This window comes from Typopeltis vanoorti, chromosome 24 (assembly GCF_054136105.1).
Source record: "Typopeltis vanoorti isolate ZY-2024b chromosome 24, IOZ_Tvanoo_1.0, whole genome shotgun sequence".
NCBI classification, from domain to species: domain Eukaryota; kingdom Metazoa; phylum Arthropoda; class Arachnida; order Uropygi; family Thelyphonidae; genus Typopeltis; species Typopeltis vanoorti.
Genome location: NC_143572.1, coordinates 75848068 through 75867222, shown reverse-complemented (window position 1 = coordinate 75867222; position 19155 = coordinate 75848068). Strand labels below are relative to the sequence as shown.

General features: G+C 37.8%; 1 protein-coding gene across 1 annotated transcript in view; it reads right to left on the bottom strand.

The window, feature by feature from the left end:
• LOC150093414 (gelsolin, cytoplasmic-like) overlaps positions 1–19155 on the bottom strand; it is a 154321-nt gene that overhangs the window by 104286 nt on the left and 30880 nt on the right. The window contains exon 6 of the mRNA XM_090413610.1: positions 12993–13134. Coding sequence (XP_090269736.1) covers positions 12993–13134 — 142 coding nt within the window. The remainder of the gene's footprint in view (positions 1–12992; positions 13135–19155) is intronic.

Here is a 19155-nt window from a genome sequence, read left to right as displayed (position 1 = left end):
CTTCATAGTCAACATTCGACACTCTCGTAATCTTTTTGTTCACCTTTATTTCGTTTACATACCGCTTCTTTTGCTACTACCTGTTCGTTTGCGAGTTGTCCACCCCTCTACCAAGATTGTTTATAATTCCAGAATTTAAGAAAAAAAAAATTGTGTAACTCCTGCACTTGAATAAAAGTATACATTGTAGAACTTCAGTTGAATTTATAGGAAATAAGAGAGAAATTAGTTAAAACACTAAATTAGCTGTATATTCTAGATACTGGTAAAAAAAAACAAAAAAAAACACAGCAAGTATTATCTATCTTCAAAATAATGAAAAATGTTACGAATTTCTGAAAGCGTAGCTATAAGAGTGAAGAAAAAAGCAATGTATACTTAGCTATCGCCCCTATGTGTTCTCAGAAAATTGGCCGTTATGCAATATTAAAATAAGCGAAGTCCTAACCAATACCAAACTAGGGGGAAGTTCGATGTCGTCTGTTTAATGCCCTCCCCTAGTTGCGTCTTATTTTTTAGTAACGGGTAAGTGGCTGCAGTGGTCTGGGAACGACAACATCATGACCTAGTTTTTTTGTTTTTTTTTGCAAATGACAACAAAAGAAGAAAGATAATTGACGTCACATTCCCAATTTCTGTTACCTTTGAGTTATGTTAGCACGTGTATCTCATAGCCCGGAACACGCTATGTCTAAGACGTGAAGAGAAGAAGATTGGTTTCATAATTCTGATGCACTAATCCGATTACAATTAAACTAAAGTAAAACGTAGCTGAGAAGCTTCGTGAATAGATTCATATAACTATATCCGTGGTTAATGGTGGAGGAAACAAGTAGGATGCGTGTGTGATTCATAATGGCCGGTGAGGTGGTTAGGGGAAGTGGGATCACATCTGCCATGAAATTATTATTATTATACAAACACCTCCTAGTCCTAATCCACTTTTCCATTATTAAACTGGCGTTAACTCAAGACACAGTTTGTCCAAGTAGCACTTAGCACTTCTGAAGATATACTCAGCCTTGGTTGAAATGTGGACAACACATGTTCACTTAAATCTGACAAAAACAGCACGGGAAGGAGGAAGCAATAAAACTAAATTATTTTTCACTTCACCCCTCTTTTATTATTCGTCCTTCTGCCACTACAAATTTAGCGGCAGAATGACGAATAATAATGAAGTGGACAACAATATTGTTTTTTTGCTTCCGCCTTTGAACATTCTGACTGTTGGGTTTTTAAGTCTCATTTGATTTCAATAATTTTTACTTATTCAATTTTAATTTGTTTTGTTTGGATAATTAAAAAAATATTTATTTAATTAATTTAAGTCTAGCCGTGGACCACCTGTCTCACTGTTGCGGACCACAAGTTCCAAAACACTGCCTTAAGACGCTTACTTGTTTCGAAAGCGAGTATGGCAACTAAAAGTTGCTGACGCAGTCCACTTGTTCATATTTATAACTCACTGTTTATAGTTTTCTTTTACTTCTTTTTATTTAAAAAACCCACTTTTCATTAAAGGCGTAACTAGCATATTTTCAGATTGCCATTCATTCACTGACGTGTATACGAACTTGTATTCTTTTGTTCAGAAATTCGCCACATTAGATCGGGCCGCCTCTATCTAAATAGTTGCATTATCTCCGCAAATTGCTTTGTCAAATTACTTCGAATATCATTCTTTTATTTAAAAAAAAAACGGGAATGTAATCCATCAGTATTTTTTTTTAAAATGGAGGTCGCGATTCATGAGTGGTTTAGGACCAGTATTTTTTAAATGAAATGGAAAATATCAGAAGATTTCGCGGCTTTAAACCCATCGATCTGATTTGGGATAAGTTTTCAACTCAATCCATAACACAAATGAACGCGATGCTCACGTGGAAAATAAGAGGGAGTTTGTGAAATTTATCTACACAAGAGCCCTCTTGTGACGTCTTTCATTCATTATTACTTATAAATTAAAAAAATCCATTTGGCTCTCAGGGCGATGTTAGTAACGAATTATCAAATTTGTAAATCATCAAATTGTTATCGTAATTTTCTGCGTGCAACTAGTTCACGGCCTTCTTGCTTGGTTCACCTGCTGGATAGATATTCGGCGAGTGGATCATGTTTAGTCTTAACGTCTGGTCTGTTGCAATCTGCAGACAAACTAAACTGAGAATGTTCAGTTTGCCGTCCATGTAGGATGAAAGCTAAACAGCACTTACATGCTTCGAGCAGTGTTTTTCAACCGCGCGGCCCTGGCAACGATTATACATGGGCCGTGAGAAGTTCTCCTGGAATTTGTCTTTTTAGATTTCTAAGCATTTTTCACTTAAATATTTTACAGTGGAAATATTCTGAAGAAAATAATATTCGTGAAGCGTCTATAAAGTCAGACCCAAAACGCCTAAGTAACATCTGTGTAGCAAATATCAATGACCATGCCGCGTATTTTTGAACACGGAAGTATTCATGAATTGCGTTAATTAATTTTCACACATCGAAATCTTTCAACATACGGGAAAGGGAATACTGCTGCTTACAGCCGTGTAGCTACAGCTTTTGCCACCTGAGGAGTGTTTCAGGTTGCTACTCTTCTCGCTACACACCAAAAATACTACACAAAGTCTAACCAAGTTTAGTGAAAACAATTTATTTCTGAATAACACTTTATTTCTGAAGGAAAACGTTAATTCAACATTCTTAAATGTTATTTTTGTTGTTTTTCTGTTAGCAAAATCGTCGATGACATTGGGGAAGTCTATTTCATAGTAATGTAGGTAATTCTTAATCAATTTCATTTTTAGAAAAACTCCTCTAACAATTAGCAACACGATCGTCAGGAATAATCGCAGTAGTATTACAATATTTTGAAATGAGTTCTCAAGACTATTTAAAATGAACTGCAAATTTCGAAATGACTCCTGGGGCTATCCATAACCACCCGCCACTAGCTACGCCTCTGGCTATTTATGACAAGCAGAAAAAGACTGCCTGCCAGCCAATTACAGCCACGGGCGGGTATCCTCTGCTCTCCAATCTGAACGAAATGACATCTGTGTAGCAAATGCCAGTGACCAATCAGCAAGGCAATATAAAGAAAAATTTTCCACTGAAATTAAAGATCAAGTTAGTCTGTATCTGTTTCTCAAATCTAGTAACACTGATTCCTTTCTTCGCAAGTTCGTAGTGTAGGGTGAAAGTGCTTGTTTGGAAACCGGAGTGCCGTGATTTTTTAAAAGTAATAGGCCTGCAGATTTCAAATTTAATATGAATAAGAGACAAGGGACTTTGTTTATTTGTGATGTTAAGAAATCTCGTATTGAAGTTGTTTGTGACGCAACAGAATTTGATTCATCCAACTGAAGCCTACAGAGCGATACAAACTACCAGCACAGAGGAGAAAAAGTCTGGATCCACTCGTAAGTACTTATAATAATAATATTATAAATTTTTGGTGATCAGAATGCGATATGTCAACGAAAATCATTGGAAATTAATTTAATGATGTTGGCCTGAGCAAACTAAAATATGCTACAAGATTTCATTAGTCCAGGTTTGATAACTGATTTGAATGTAACTTTATATTTGTGAACATGCCACACCGTATACATGTGTGTACTAATACTCTTTTTGATTATGCCATAATTAATTATTAATACTTATGTTAGTTTAATGTATGAACTTAGGTATTTACGAGTATTAATGTTGGGACCTGGCCCACGTCTTTTAAAAAATAATTTACAGTGTTGTGGTCTCCTGGAACTCTAGCACTCTCTCACAGCAGCGTTTTTGTATAATGGGCTGTCTGTTAAAGGGCAATGAAAGAACAACCGGCGTTTGAACGTTGTAGCTGGGGGACCAAAACTTTTCACGTGAGATAATTTTATTTTTAGAAGATTCTTTTATTTCGGTTATCTTAGTAATTTTTATTACTTATTTAATAACTAGTTATTAACAAATATACTTACAACAAAAATAAACAGAAACATGGTGTTTTTATTTATTTCCCAATAGGTTATCTTCATATCATCACCACACAAATTACGGGTTTAGGCCATGTTGGTCTGTTCCGGTCTCATTTTCCATCCATTATCGTTTTCTCCCCTGCCTTCTCTTTCCAATTGGCTTATATTTTAGCATTTGTTTCGGATATCGGGAGTTGACCATTCGGTTTGCATATTCAAACCAATTTTGGTTAGAATTGTTTACTTTTCCTTCTATTGATTTTGTTTTTAGTTCTTTTAAAATGTCTTCGTTCCTTCTTTGATCTAATAATGTGTAATTTGCAGTTTTCTTCTCATGAATCTCAATTCACTTGTTTTTATTCTTTGTTTATAGCCGAAATTTCAGTGGACACTGCTAAAGTATTGGATATTTGCAAGCGTGTTTCTTTTTGTACGATATTTGGGTTGAGTGTTCTATTTATCAGGCCTATAATCTGTAAAAAGTTTGAAAATGTTAATTTTATGTCTTTCTCTCCTTCCTTTGATATTTCATATCCAAGATAACTCTGAAACGAATACTTCTAAGGCCGGAACAGGCCATTCTGGCCTAAATCCTTGATTTGTATGATGAAGATAACTGAAAGTATTTATCTGTTTAATTATTTTATTATCAATAACTATTTTCCTTCTAACTGGAGTTTATTCACTAAATGCCATTGTTTTACTTTTATCGATTGTAATTTTCATTCCAAACTATTCTACTATAGCGTTATTTTTGCTCTTTGTAAATTGTCTTCCTTATCTGGGATTATTACCTGATCATAGGGAAATTGCTGTACTTGATTGCTCAAGGAGTGTTCCACTGTGTTAATATTTCATATTGAAAAGTGTTGGGCACAGAGGGCACCCATGTTTTACTCCTTGGTTGATATTGTTTTTCAGGCAATTTTTCATTTATTTTTATTTCATTATCTTTGTATAAATTCAATATTTCATGTAGTAAAATATTAGGTATATTTATTCTTTGGAGTATATCAAACAGTATATAGGTTTTTTACTTTGTCAAATGCCGTTTAAGTGTCCAAATTAATTTTTCTTCTTTTTTCTATGAGCAGTTTTAAACAAAGCTTCATCCATTGTAGAACGTCCTTTTCTAAATCCATTTTGACATTCGAATAATATTTTTTCACTGAATATTTTCAATTTTTTATTAAGTATTCTGCTATATATTTTGTAGCATGTATTCAATAATCTAAAGTCTGTAATTAGCAGGTTTTGTTTTTTCCCCTTTTTAAATATAAGTATTACTATACTTGTATTCCATTCAATATGGTATTTGTCCATTTGTATATGTATTTTTTAAAAATGTTAATAATCTGATGAAATTTTTTTCAGCAAATTTATACAGTTCGGAGTTTGTCCCATCTTTTGTCCCCTGCTGATTTGCCATTTTTTTTTTATTTCGTTTGTCCTTTAATTCTTTCATTTTTATGCTATCATTTAAGGTATTTTGTAAATTTCTGGTGTAATTATTTTTGATGGCAGTATTATCCGTCCTATATTACACGTCCTATATAGCACGTGACTATATTATATCTGTAAAGTAATCCAAGAATTCTTTTACATCTACTTCACAATTTTTATTTGCAGTTTCTTTTCTATCTGCATTCACGTGTTTTAGTATTTTGTACTCACGTGGTCTTATTTTCTTTGTCATTTTCTAAATATGATGTAATTTTCCCCCAGCCTTCTCTTTCTTTTTCTGGTTTCTATTTTGGCTATTGCTGTCTTTTTTATATTCAATTTCATTTTGTTTTTTGCTATTTGACCAGCTTTTTATCATTGCTTTATTTCATTGTCCCATATATGTAATTTTTTATTTTTATGATATTTGTTTATGTGTTCCTAGACTTTCATATGCTGCTGATGCGATGATTTCTTTTATATTATTCCATTCTTTCTCAATGTCTTCATTTTCTTGTATTTTTTCTAAGTAGTTGTTAATCCTCTGTTCGTATAAATTTCTTATGCTTGAATCATTTAGTATTCTTACTTTGTAATTAGAATTTGTATCTCGAGTTTGTTTATTTTTTGTATTTATTTTTGCCAGTTTGGTTTAAATCTTAGTTTTGCCTGGGGGGGGGGGGGGGTGGGGGGGGGGGGGGGTGGGGGGGGGGGGGGGTGGGGGGGGGGGGGGGTGGGGGGGGGGGGGGGTGGGGGGGGGGGGGGGTGGGGGGGGGGGGGGGTGGGGGGGGGGGGGGGTGGGGGGGGGGGGGGGTGGGGGGGGGGGGGGGTGGGGGGGGGGGGGGGTGGGGGGGGGGGGGGGTGGGGGGGGGGGGGGGTGGGGGGGGGGGGGGGTGGGGGGGGGGGGGGGTGGGGGGGGGGGGGGGTGGGGGGGGGGGGGGGTGGGGGGGGGGGGGGGTGGGGGGGGGGGGGGGTGGGGGGGGGGGGGGGTGGGGGGGGGGGGGGGTGGGGGGGGGGGGGGGTGGGGGGGGGGGGGGGTGGGGGGGGGGGGGGGTGGGGGGGGGGGGGGGTGGGGGGGGGGGGGGGTGGGGGGGGGGGGGGGTGGGGGGGGGGGGGGGTGGGGGGGGGGGGGGGTGGGGGGGGGGGGGGGTGGGGGGGGGGGGGGGTGGGGATTATACAGAAGTATGAAATGGATCATACGGCATGTCATAAAAATGGACTTAAATTAGGTTTTTATATAATTTATTTCTAAATAAATAAAGATCACAATTTGCTACAGTGGTTTCAGAGGTCTATATGTCATTTATCATATACCGTATTTTTCTATAGATAACGCCCACCCCCCCAACATTTTCATCACTCCTTTTGATGTATAGATAACGCGCATGCACCAACTAGCGGTAGAGTTAGGAAGTACAGAACAGAGGAAGGAGGAATTCTTTAAAAGCACGTGCGTTGCTAGTAATCGTTCTCTTGTAACTAGTTGCATCAACAATTGAAAGGTAGATGTACATTTTCTTGTATTTTATGAAGTTACATTATTCGTACATCCCGATTTAAAATATTTCATAAAGTAAATCATTATTTGTTTATATTTTGTTATTAGATCTGAATTACCCATGGAAGACAGAAGTACTTCTTGGAGAAAATTCTACACAGCACAGTTCAAGCTTGAAGTGGTAGAAATAGCATAGGAAAAAGGGAATCGAGAAGCTGGTATTGAATAGCGAAAGGCTGAAACAGTCCTGAAATGTTTCCATACGAGGAAACGTACTATGAGGTTTAGAAGTGGCCAACTTCTAAACCTCATTTTGTTTGTGGCCAACCATAGAAAAAAAAACTGTTTGATTGGGTTGTTAGTGAAAGAGCTAAAAGGTATGAGAATATCTACTGTCGGGTGTTGCATGAATCTAAAAGAATTTCGCAAAACAATAACAAAGGATTTCAAGGCATACCCATCTTGGGTTTATGGATTTATGAAGAGAAACAATTTAAGTGTGCGCTCCTCCACTAGTGTTGGACAAAATTTGCCGTGCGACTGGGAAGAGAAAATAACTAAATTTCGTTTGTTTCTGAGAGAAAACTTGTGTGGGGTTGATGCTTGTCACTTTGGGAATATGGATGAGGTTCCCGTAAGTTTTGACATGCTTAGTTGTAGGATTGTGAATCTGAAGGGAGCAAAAGAAGTTTCAGTTGCTACAACAGGGCACGAAAGGTCTAACTTTACTGTGGTTCTCTGCATAACTGCAGATGGTTCCAAACTGCCACCGATGGTTATTTTCAAAAGAAAGACTGTTCCGAAAGGCTGTGATTCCAAAGATATTGTTACTGCTAATGATAAAGGTTGGATAAATTCCGAGGTTATAAAATTTTGGTTGGAGAATGTGTGGCAAAAGAGAAAAATGGCATTTTTCAACCCAAAATCTTTGTTAGTGTTAGATTCGTATAGGACACACACGACAGCAGAAGTTAAAACAATTGTAAGTATTTCAAATTGTCAGTCATTCCAGGTGGTTTAACAAAAAAACTCCAACCCCTTGATCTTGCAGTAAATAAACCATTCAAAGACAATTTGCGGGCTACGTGGGAAGACTGGATGATGAATGACATCCATGAATATAACAAAACAGGGCAGATGAAAAGAACATCATATAAAGATATAGTTACATGGATTGTAGAAAGTTGGGCTGCTGTAAGTGAAAATTGTGTTAGAAATGGTTTCATTAAAGCACAAGGGAATGCAGTGGTGTCCAGTGACAATGATTATGAAGCTGAAGAAATACCCAACGAAATTTTTAACGCAATTGATTCTTTCAATATTGAGTCTGATGAAGAATTTTGGATTTGGACAGTGTAATGTTCAATAAATATTAAGTAATACTTCTACCTTAGTTTTATTATTATATTTGATTTACCTCTCATACCTTTCTAATGTATATTGCACATGTTCATTTTTAACGAATTTAGACTTTTTTGTATAGATATCTATCGAAAAATATGGTAGTTGAAGATCATCCCTTTTTGAATCCCACATGAATATTTCATAAGACTTTTCAAATCAAAGTTAAGTTTTTGGTCTTCAAATAAGCAGAATCCCCTCCCCACTATTTTTGATTTTTTTTGCACAAAATAAAAGAAAAAATATTCATCAACCAGAATTTAAAAAAAAAAAAAAATCCAATTCCCCACCTAAGACACAGTGAGACTTTATTGGAAAGGCTTATAACATTTCTCACATCTATGAACACAGTCTTTCCAACCAACTGGAATATGATGAAATAGCTCAGATATCCATGTTAATTTAAAACTTAAATACATTTTTTAAAAATGTGATCAATTTTTTTAAGCATGCTGCTTTGTATTAATATTGTTGGCAACTACCTACTTATCATCTTTGTGCCCCGTGACAAATAAAGACATCTTCTCCAGTTAACCCTGTCTTTTGCAACTAATTCGGACACTCTTCAGCCCTCATGACAAGACCATCCTTCTTACTTTTTCTGCCATTCTCTGCCAAGTTAGTTTAGACCTTCCCCTTTTCTTTTTTCCTTCTGACCAGGAGCAGCTTCTGGTCAAGATCCATTTACAGTCTAGATTCAAACTTACATAACCAATTTATCTTCCTCTTCTTTCAATCCATCTGCTTCTGTTCTTTGAAACAGTATTTCTCATCGTCTTCTCATATATATACCCAAGGTAAAAAACTTTCCACACACACACACACATATATATAATAATCTCACACTAGGCAATGAAGCACATCTCCCATCTACAGGTTCGCAACAGATATATCCATTCACCCAATATCAGACTGGTGTTTGAAAAGATCTAAGTGAAAGCGAGAAGACCCAGTATATTTTTATTGATAATGATAATAAAAATATTGAAAGTTTATTTTCCACTTGGTTAGAGTATAATAAATTTAGTTTAATCCTTTATCCAAGTGTGAGCAAACAAAGTTTGCGCCTGAAAGTATCTTCAGGACTGGGTTAAGGTGATACAACACCAGGGCAACTCGTTGCAAAGGTGGAGCAAGCTACCAACACTCCTATCTTAGTATCTCCTATATAATGCAAAACACATCTCCTTGCGGATATGTCTAATGTTATGCATTAAGGGAAGGGCCACTACCCAGACCGGTTTCGACCTTTATTGAGGTCTCTTCAGTGGGAGCCAGGCCCAAGTCGAGATATCAGACAGAAGCATTAGCAGGTCATCTCCACCTATAGGAATTGCCAATTGGTGTGCCACCCTTTTTTTTTAATAAATTACTCTGGATTTAGAGAAAGATGTTGAAAGTTTATTTTCCACTTGGTTAGAGTATAATAAATTTAGTTTAATCCTTTATCCAAGTGTGAACAAACAAAGAAGAAACAAAGAAGAAACAAAGCTCCCACTGAACAGACCTCAATAAAGGTCGAAACCGGTCTGGGTAGTGGCCCTTCCCTTAATGCATAACATTAGACATATCCGCAAGGAGATGTGTTTTGCATTATAGGAGATACTAAGATAGGAGTGTTGGTAGCTTGCTCCACCTTTGCAACGAGTTGCCCTGGTGTTGTATCACCTTAACCCAGTCCTGAAGATACTTTCAGGCGCAAACTTTGTTTGCTCACACTTGGATAAAGGATTAAACTAAATTTATTATACTCTAACCAAGTGGAAAATAAACTTTCAACATCTTTCTCTAAATCCAGAGTAATTTATTAAAAAAAAGGGTGGCACACCAATTGGCAATTCCTATAGGTGGAGATGACCTGCTAATGCTTCTGTCTGATATCGACTTGGGCCTGGCTCCCACTGAAGAGACCACTAGGTCTAGCTACTCACTGATGAGACAAGTTCCAGATTCAGCGGCCCCGAGAGAAAGCTCCATGTTCCAGCTCTGCAGTGAAAGTATCCCAGCCTTGGATTCCAGTTTCCAGACCCCGAGAGAGAGCTCCTATTACAGTCCTGCTGCCTTGGTAAGAACCCTTTGTCTTTTTCTTTGGTTCTTTGTGTTCCCCCTGTACCTAAGTTTAACAGTTTTTTCTTATCTGCAAACAGGGAAAGCTTGGCCTTTTCTACAGGTCTGTCCTTTTGTGGACTCGGATCGTACAAGGGTCGACTCTTCCCCTTTTTTGAAGTATGTCTTCGGCTCTACCGAGAGTAAGAACCCTCGGGTTCGAAATCGACGCAAGTGTACACAAGAGGACGTTTGCGAAAGCGCTAATTGACTACGTAGGGGCAGATAATATTTCTGGCTTTACCCCCTATGGGGGTGGCAGATATCAAGTAGTTTGTAAAAATACAACAACAAGGGAGAAACTACTCAAAGGGGTTGAGTGTCAAGGGAAACTTTGCCATCCTTTTGTCGTTGGTAGCATCTCTAAAAAGATGAGAATAGAGCGATTCCCTCTGGAATACCTAGAAGGAGGGAACGACATAATTAATCAAGTCTTTTCGAAATGGGGAACCGTACAAGATGTCCAAGTAGGCAAAGACACTGACTATCCTGAATGGATGTCGGGGGAAGTCACGTTCTCGTTAACGATGAAAACAGAAGTTCCGAATTTTGTAATGATCGGATCGGCCAGGGTAATGGTAAGTTACCCGGGAGTAAAGAGGCAATGTTTTAAATGTGGAGCCCTGACTCATCTCGGGGCCCAGTGCCCTAAGTTAAAGTGTAAGAACTGCCTAACAGCGGGTCATACACTAGCACAGTGCCAATCGGCATTAACAGCCATAAAATAGACACCTGTCCGGACATAAATCTGGCCGAAAAATTGGGAGGCACTATTACGTCCAACAAGGAAACAACAGCCCAAAATGTTATCGGCGCAGAACCGAATGATTTCCCCACCCTGAAGGCCGCGCATGAGGGAACAACAAAGAATCATGCCGCCACCTCCGAAACACTGCCAAGTACACCAGTGGAGAAGCCTGCAACCAGGAGAGATGAAGGGCAGGAGGAACTGGCCACCGATCAAACCGCCACTACAGACGTAGCAACCGAAAATAACCAGCAGCACCAACAAAACGGAACTATCACTGCTGTCACAATAGACGAGGACACGGAGGCAGTAGATATGGAAATCAACAATGCAGAAACCACACAAAAGAGGCCAGCCAGCCCTGAAGAAGTAAATATTAAAAAATCGAAACAAGGAAGTCCGGCACAAGTTGGAAATATAAAGTCAACTTCAGAACCCACAAAGTTCCCTCATGCAAAGGCCAATGCACCTATATTGCATCTCTTAAAAGATTTCCCCGAGAAGGCGGCGAGACTACGAAAAGCAATAGAAACATTCGGAGACATTCAACTGATACTCACAGGACAAAACGGGCCAAGAGTCGTCAGTGCAAAATGGAACGACGTGTTTGTCGATAATATAAATGAAATCACTCCTGAAAAGATCATTGGTCTTATCGATGCAGAGGACGACGTGGGACTAGCACTGCACAGAGGCCTCTACATGCTAAACCACATCCGTGGAGACAAATTAGCAGATCTCATCATTAAAACCCATAACAATAGACAGCAGGAGGATTTAAACCTCGCCTAACAAGTCAGTCGACTCCTAGTATCGAACTGCCACAAAAAAAAAAATAAAAATTCTGGTTTGTTTTTTCTTCTTCTTGTCCTCTTTCAGATTAGAATTTTGTTGTAAAAAAAGGTCTATGTATATTCCACACAGGAGGGGGTATCCTGAGATCCTGGGCTGCGAAGGCTTACACCGAGGCGGTGCAGCTCCTTGTGGGCTGCATCACCCAGGCCAGGCTCTGCCCCCGCTCTTCTCAGTATTAAACTGGTCATTCAGGTTGAAATTTCAGAATTTTCCTAGTTTCTTACAAATTGTTATATGTAATTTTTAATGTTATTTACTAGTTCCTCTTTTACATGTGGTGCTTCTTTCATTTGTTTTTCCCCACTTTCCTCGAGCAGACACCTGAAGAGGTGACTGACCGGGGAAAGCTGAAAAGAACGGATGGAGGGAGATAATGTCGGAGATCTGTTTGGTGCTGACATTTAAGTCAGGCCAAGTAGATCGACTGAGGCCTCTTAACTATCTACTACTATCCACTCTATCTTTTCTCCTCCTCTCTCACTATCAAGCTGACTCTCAGCACAACTTTTTTTTTTAAATCTAAAGAGACCAGTGATGAAAGGCATGAACTCCCATTCTACCTCAATAAAGGTCGAAACCGGTCTGGGTAGTGGCCCTTCCCTTAATGCATAACATTAGACATATCCGCAAGGAGATGTGTTTTGCATTATAGGAGATACTAAGATAGGAGTGTTGGTATCTTGCTATCTTGCTCCACCTTTGCAACGAGTTGCCCTAGTGTTGTATCACCTTAACCCAGTCCTGAAGATACTTTCAGGCGCAAACTTTGTTTGCTCACACTTGGATAAAGGATTAAACTAAATTTATGATAATAAAAATAATACATATATTATAATATTCAATTAAAGTTTATTAAGAACTTTAAATAGAAATGCATATATTATTTTAATAAACTTTTGATCAGAAAAGTCATATTATTACTAAAATATTTAAAATTTTCAGCAGATTTAAGAAGTTCAGATGCCAATGTTATGCTACATACTTGAAAAGTGATATGCTGGATTCTGCTGCATGTTCTGAATCTGTATCATCTCCGCCTTCTTCTGAATCTTTAATATCATCATTACATCCACCTCCTAACTCTTCAAAAAATGCCATCACTTCTCCTTCAGTACTGCTTCCATCTTAAACAGGAAAAAAAAAAAAAAAAAAAAAGGAAAAATAATTTCTTACCTAAACATTTCTAACAGTTGTATGGAAATGTGTTAGAACTTGAATAATAATACTAAGCAGCAAGTACAGGTACTGCTCTCAGCAAATTTAATATTATAACTAATGTAAATGACATCTTTCTGGCCATATGGAAATAAAGCCCTTACTTAATCTTACTGATCACTGTTCATTACACTTCTAGTGACATGGATGTTTGCAAAAGCTTTTCAGTGATGGATGATTTTCATTCTTTTCTTGTGAAAAGGAGCCTCCGTATCTCCCGTATCTCAGTCAGTATAGATGAAGCCCTTTGATCAGAAAGACCTGGGTTTGATTCCCATCAGTGGTATGAGGAATCCTTTATATGGTCTCTTTCAACTAAAGGTGAGTTAGCCGGTCTCATACGGAGGTAGGGTTTTTTTTTTCACCCAGAAACTCTGGTTTTTCGTTCCCCAGAACAGGCAAACAGGCCCCATGAACACGTCCCAGCCATATGCTAGTCCTGAGCCTGGATAAAATTGGGGAGTTGGGGAAAGCAATGGTGAACTACCCAGTAAAAGTCTCACCAGGAATACTTTGTATCATCTCCACCTTCTTCTGAATCTTTAATATCAACATTACATCCACCTCTTCAAAAAATGCCATCACTTCTCCTTCAGTACTGCTTCCATCTTAAACAGGAAAATAAAAAATAAAAAAGCAAAAATAATTTCTTACCTAAACATTTGTGGGCAATGCCTACAAAGTCACCTACGGTCGGAAACGACTGAAAGGGAAAATCAGATAAGGTCTTGTGAAAAGGAAAAAGTACTGGTTTGGCATTTCCAAGAGAATATTTTGAAGGAGCCTAAGAAAGTACTAAGATTACTAAATGCTAAAGCAAAATATGATGTGCATATTTAGCATTAAAAAAAAGGAAAGATGTAACTTATAAATCCTTCAGATTAATGTTTAAAAGTGTGGTCAGACCAGCCCAAAATAAAAGTCAATTAGTTTCTAGTTAATTTTATTTTTTTTCTTTTCAGTTTTATACATTTCAGTTTCAAAATATACACCATATTCAAGTATACATCACATATTCTAGTACTGGCTCAGTCAGCACTTCACTGTGTGCTGCATATCAGTACAGTCAGTCAAGTAATTTGATGTGACTGACTGTACACTATTTTTTAAACAAAATTACTGTAAGAGTTAATATAAACAATTCATTTAAATTTAGTTTCATCTCTTCTCATCTTCGCCTTACATGTTAGGCTCAACAGCATGTCACAGCCTAGAAACTTCACTTTATAGAAATTTCATTAATGTTTATGACATGGCAGTTAGTCCGACCTTAGAGTCTACCATGGCTGTCAACTGTGTGCATTTTCTGACTAATCTATTTGTCTTGAAGGGATAAGAGAAAAACGCTTCTGAAAGGAGAAATGCATCCATCTCCATGAAATTAGTTAACTCAACTTTAAGTAAAAATCCCTTATAGAGATTCGTGTTCCAGACAGGATTCAAATCCAGGTATATTGCACTTCAAAAGAAATTATATTCTTGTTTTATCCCAAGTAGTTCCAATTCATCAACCTCTAGTCTCATTTCATTTTCTGTCACAAAGCAATATTCTCACTCAGATCACAGAGCCTTGCAAAGTGGTCACTAAGTAACTCAAATATATTGTTTGCTTCTGTCACCTTGCTACTATCAGCACTAATTAAAGTTATCTGTCCATATTCTGCCTCTTACTTTGTCACACAGCAAATGAATGTTTTTGGTGTGTGGTTTCCTTTTGCCTACCCAGCTAATTTTTTCTAATAATCTGATTTTGCTTTCCTTAGCATGCTGGACACATTTCTTGACATCTTCCTGAGCCTTGTATTGCTCAAAGGATGATCACGGTCTCCAAGTGAAGGCAATGTGGCCACCCTAATTATGGACAGATCTTCTGATTCAATGACCTGATCCAACATTCTCAAAGGCTAAGTTCCTTCCATCAAATGCCGTTTCATTTAATTATCTCTTAGCAGGTGAATAAATGCATTTCCTTCTTTCAATGTGATCTTTCTTCCTTCCTATGCCTTCATAGAAGTCCACATGATAATTACTTGACCTGCACTCACTCTGATAATTTTCTCATTCATATTTTCACATCATCCTTTGAATTCCTAGCTTATATCTTATCATATTGGCTTCTATCTTATCCAAGACTGCTTCAAATGAGCTGCACATCTACAAGCTTGGATTCATGATCTCCTATTCTCTTTAGCTTCAATGCATTTGCAATCATCAGCTGTACCCCTCCCTTACTCTATTTTCTCTATATTTAGTTAATAAATCTTGCAAACTTATACTGGGTTTATTTAACTGTATAATTGAGAGTAGGTGATATGTGGATGGCAAATGCAGAAAGATTGTTCAATGAGTGCCAGTTTTGCTAAGAGCAATCAATCTGGTGTATATGAAACATGGGGGCTTGAATGCTCTATGCTGGATGAAGAAACTCATATGCATGAGGAGGAGGTACTATAGTTATTGCATAACTGAATAAGAATTCAGCACTAGGTGATGACAGGATATCAGCATGATGCTAAAAGAGCATTCAGCTGAACTGGTTGTATAATTTGAGTCAAAACAAGAAAGATTCCACAGGACTGGAAAGCATATATGATAGTATTGATGAACAATGGTAGTGCAAAGACTAATACATCTAACTATTGACTTAGACCAGTGGTTGCCAAAGTGGTCGATATAGACCCCCCAGGAGTCGATATAACATTGTTAGGGATCGATAGAAAAATATAAGACATCATTGTACGGGTAATATATAATTTGGTTAACTTGGATTACCTCCATCCTGAATGACAACGATGCAATTAAGAGTGAATCGTGGGAACAGTGACATGAATAGGACCTGAAAGATGGAGCAAGGTCATGAAAATAGTTACGGAGGACAATCAAGTAGGCCAAAATAACGTATTTACCAATAAACGGATGTTGTGGTTCCTGCCCGGCCGGCACAACGGGAGCGAGATTGCGACACGTGCGCGGTTCTTATTTACTTATACTTACACGTATTCGATCCCAGTCTTATTTTTTGCGCATCGACATACAAGCGAGCGTTAATGTTCTAAAATTCATCAACATACATATTATAATTCAATAGTTATTCATTCACGAACTAAACTTCTCTATGTTGAAGAGTTGAGCAGGACTGGTAGTAATACCAGTGATATTAATATCACTAGTAACACCAGTGATATTACTAGTGATAGTAATAGTAATATAATAATATATATTATACATATAATAAACACTAACTATAAAATAAAAAATCTAAAAACTCACATAAGCATCTTTTTTGCTTGTCCTATCATGATTACGTAATAGTAAAATAGAGGGGGTCGATAAAAAGTCAAGTAACTCTTGAAGGGGTCGATGGTAAAAGAAGTTTGGTGACCCTTGACTTAGACATCTCAGAAGCAATGGTGAAGATTTTGGAAGAGTTAGTGAGAGCTCACATACAGAAATGGGTTCAAAGAGAATCTATACTGTATAATGAATAGCATGGATTTACTAAAGGAAGGTCATGTTTGAACAATCTGCTCACATTTTATAGTAATGTTACATCCAAGTTAGACATGGGGAATGAATATACCATGATACTTTTGGACTTCACAAAGGCTTTAGAAAGAATACATCATGGAAGGCTGTTTTGCATAAATTGGAGAATAATAGATTGGATTATAAACTATCAGCTTGGATAAGAGAATGGTTGACTGACATATATCAAAAAGAGTTGTGTGTGATAGGGGTGTAATTCTACAAAACTGTGGCTATTAATTCTTGGTCCATTGTTATTCAATTACATTTAATGACATACAGATGTTTGCTGATGATGCTAAGGTAGACAGCATAATCAGGAACATGTCTGACATGCAGCATCTGAAAAATTATTTCAATATGTTCGAATTGTACACATGTAAAAATAGCTGTTGGTTCAGTGTTAGTAAAGTTGTACATTTTGGTATTATGATATATACAATAACATATTATATTGGTAATTATATTTGAAGACCGTGATCAGGCTAGAGATCTTGAAGATTTAGTAAATAAGATGAAAAATAGATTGGTTAAATGGATTGAAGACTGGATCTATGAACAATAACAAAGTTTTGTATGATGAAAGTGTCTCAAAAAAGGAAGGCAGCTGGTGGTGTGCACCAGGGATCTGTTCTTATTTGTTACTAATATTTCATGTGGACTGACATGGGATTTTCAGTCATTTGATGTCAATGCAAAGTTGAGGAGCATTGATGTTAATTTCCTTCAGGAAGATTTGAATATTTACTTTCAAGCTTGGACAAATGAGTGGGGGTAGAGTTTTAACAAGTATAGAGATGTAAGATTGTGTACTGTATTGATGAGAGTGTGCTTTAGGAAGTAGATAAGATTCAAGCTCTGAGGGTGATGGTTGGCAGTAGGCAGAAAAGAGGTGATAAGATAAAGATGTTAAAGTTAGTGAGGATATTTTATGGGATTAATAGAGTGGATTATAAAAGGAGTAGGTGAGAGAGAGAGGAAGAACAGGAATCCAATCTTGTAAGTTAATGGGTGGCGCTAGTGTCCTTGGTAAATGTGGCGGTCGAGTTAAGCTAGTCTAGAAAACGTGTTTTTAAAGTTAAATATAGTGTGGCTTTTTGTCACAAATTGTGCTAAAATTGTGCATCGGTTAGAAACAAGTGTCCTTCAGTGGTATTATTGTTTAGAACTGTGTTGTATATATTGTGTTTTCACTGCCGTTTGTTTCGCTATATCAACGTGTAAAGATGGCGTCCAACAAGAAACGTACGTCAGCGGCGCGCAGGACTTCTACTACTACACGAAAGGCTGGCTCAGCGTTAGATTTTTCGCAATGGATGCGTTGCGGAAACTGCTACATGTATGCACCGAAAAATGTGAAGGATCTGTGGTCGGTCTGGCAAAATGAAAAGAAAGAAAATGTCGACGTATGTGAGAAGTGTCGGGATAGGCTGGAGCGTTTAGGAATGGAAGCTGACATCGGGACCGTAGCGGAAGAACTTCGGCGGGAGTTTATGAAAATGAAAAATGACCTTCATCTTCTTCATGAGGAAGTGGAAGTGATCGGTAAGGAGATACTGGAAGTTAAAGCTGAGTTTAATGTGTTAAACAGAGAAATTAAGACTATAGAGATTACTTTAGCTGAAGTAACTAGAACAGGATTACATATGGGTGAGTCTTTGGTGAATGATTCAGTAATAAATAGTATGGGAGTGATTGGAAGTCAACATAATAAAACCAAAAGTGGCCAAGAAGAAATGAGATGTAGTGAGAGTGGGGGGGTAAGTAATAGAGAGTTGAGTAATGAAGCTGGGAGAGTCATGCTGAATAGTGTAGAGAATGAGTCCATGAGTGTGAACTTGAATGAAGTTAATAGTGGTAAAATATATGGCGATTCTATGATTAAGGGTATGGAGAGTGGTATGCATGAGGAGTGCTTGGCTGATGGTACAATAGAAAGAGTGGCTTTAGCAATAAAGAGAGGGCATGAAACAGACAAGATGATAGTTATGGTGGGTACGAATGACCTGAGAGGTAGTATAAATCGGGTAGGAAAAGATTTAAGAACATTATTAGATATTGTGAAGAGGAAAAGTGTCAATGGGAGAATAGTGTGTGTGCTGCCTCGTTTTGACAATTACGAGTTAAGTAGACGAGCAATGATAATGAATGATATGATTGCAAGAATGTGCAGAAAAAGAGGTCTGGAGTTTGTTGATGTTTGGAGTGTTTGAAGGAAAAAGGCAGTTGTATGCTAGAGATGGACTGCATCTTAACATGGAAGGACATAAGAGATTGAAGAAGTTATTGTTTTCTGAACAGGTTGAAGTTATTGGGCAGGGAAACTAATATTGAAAAGGTTGAGTGTAAGAGAGAGAAACTTTAGCACTGATTGTGTATTTATTGATCCTTATAGGCAGAATAAA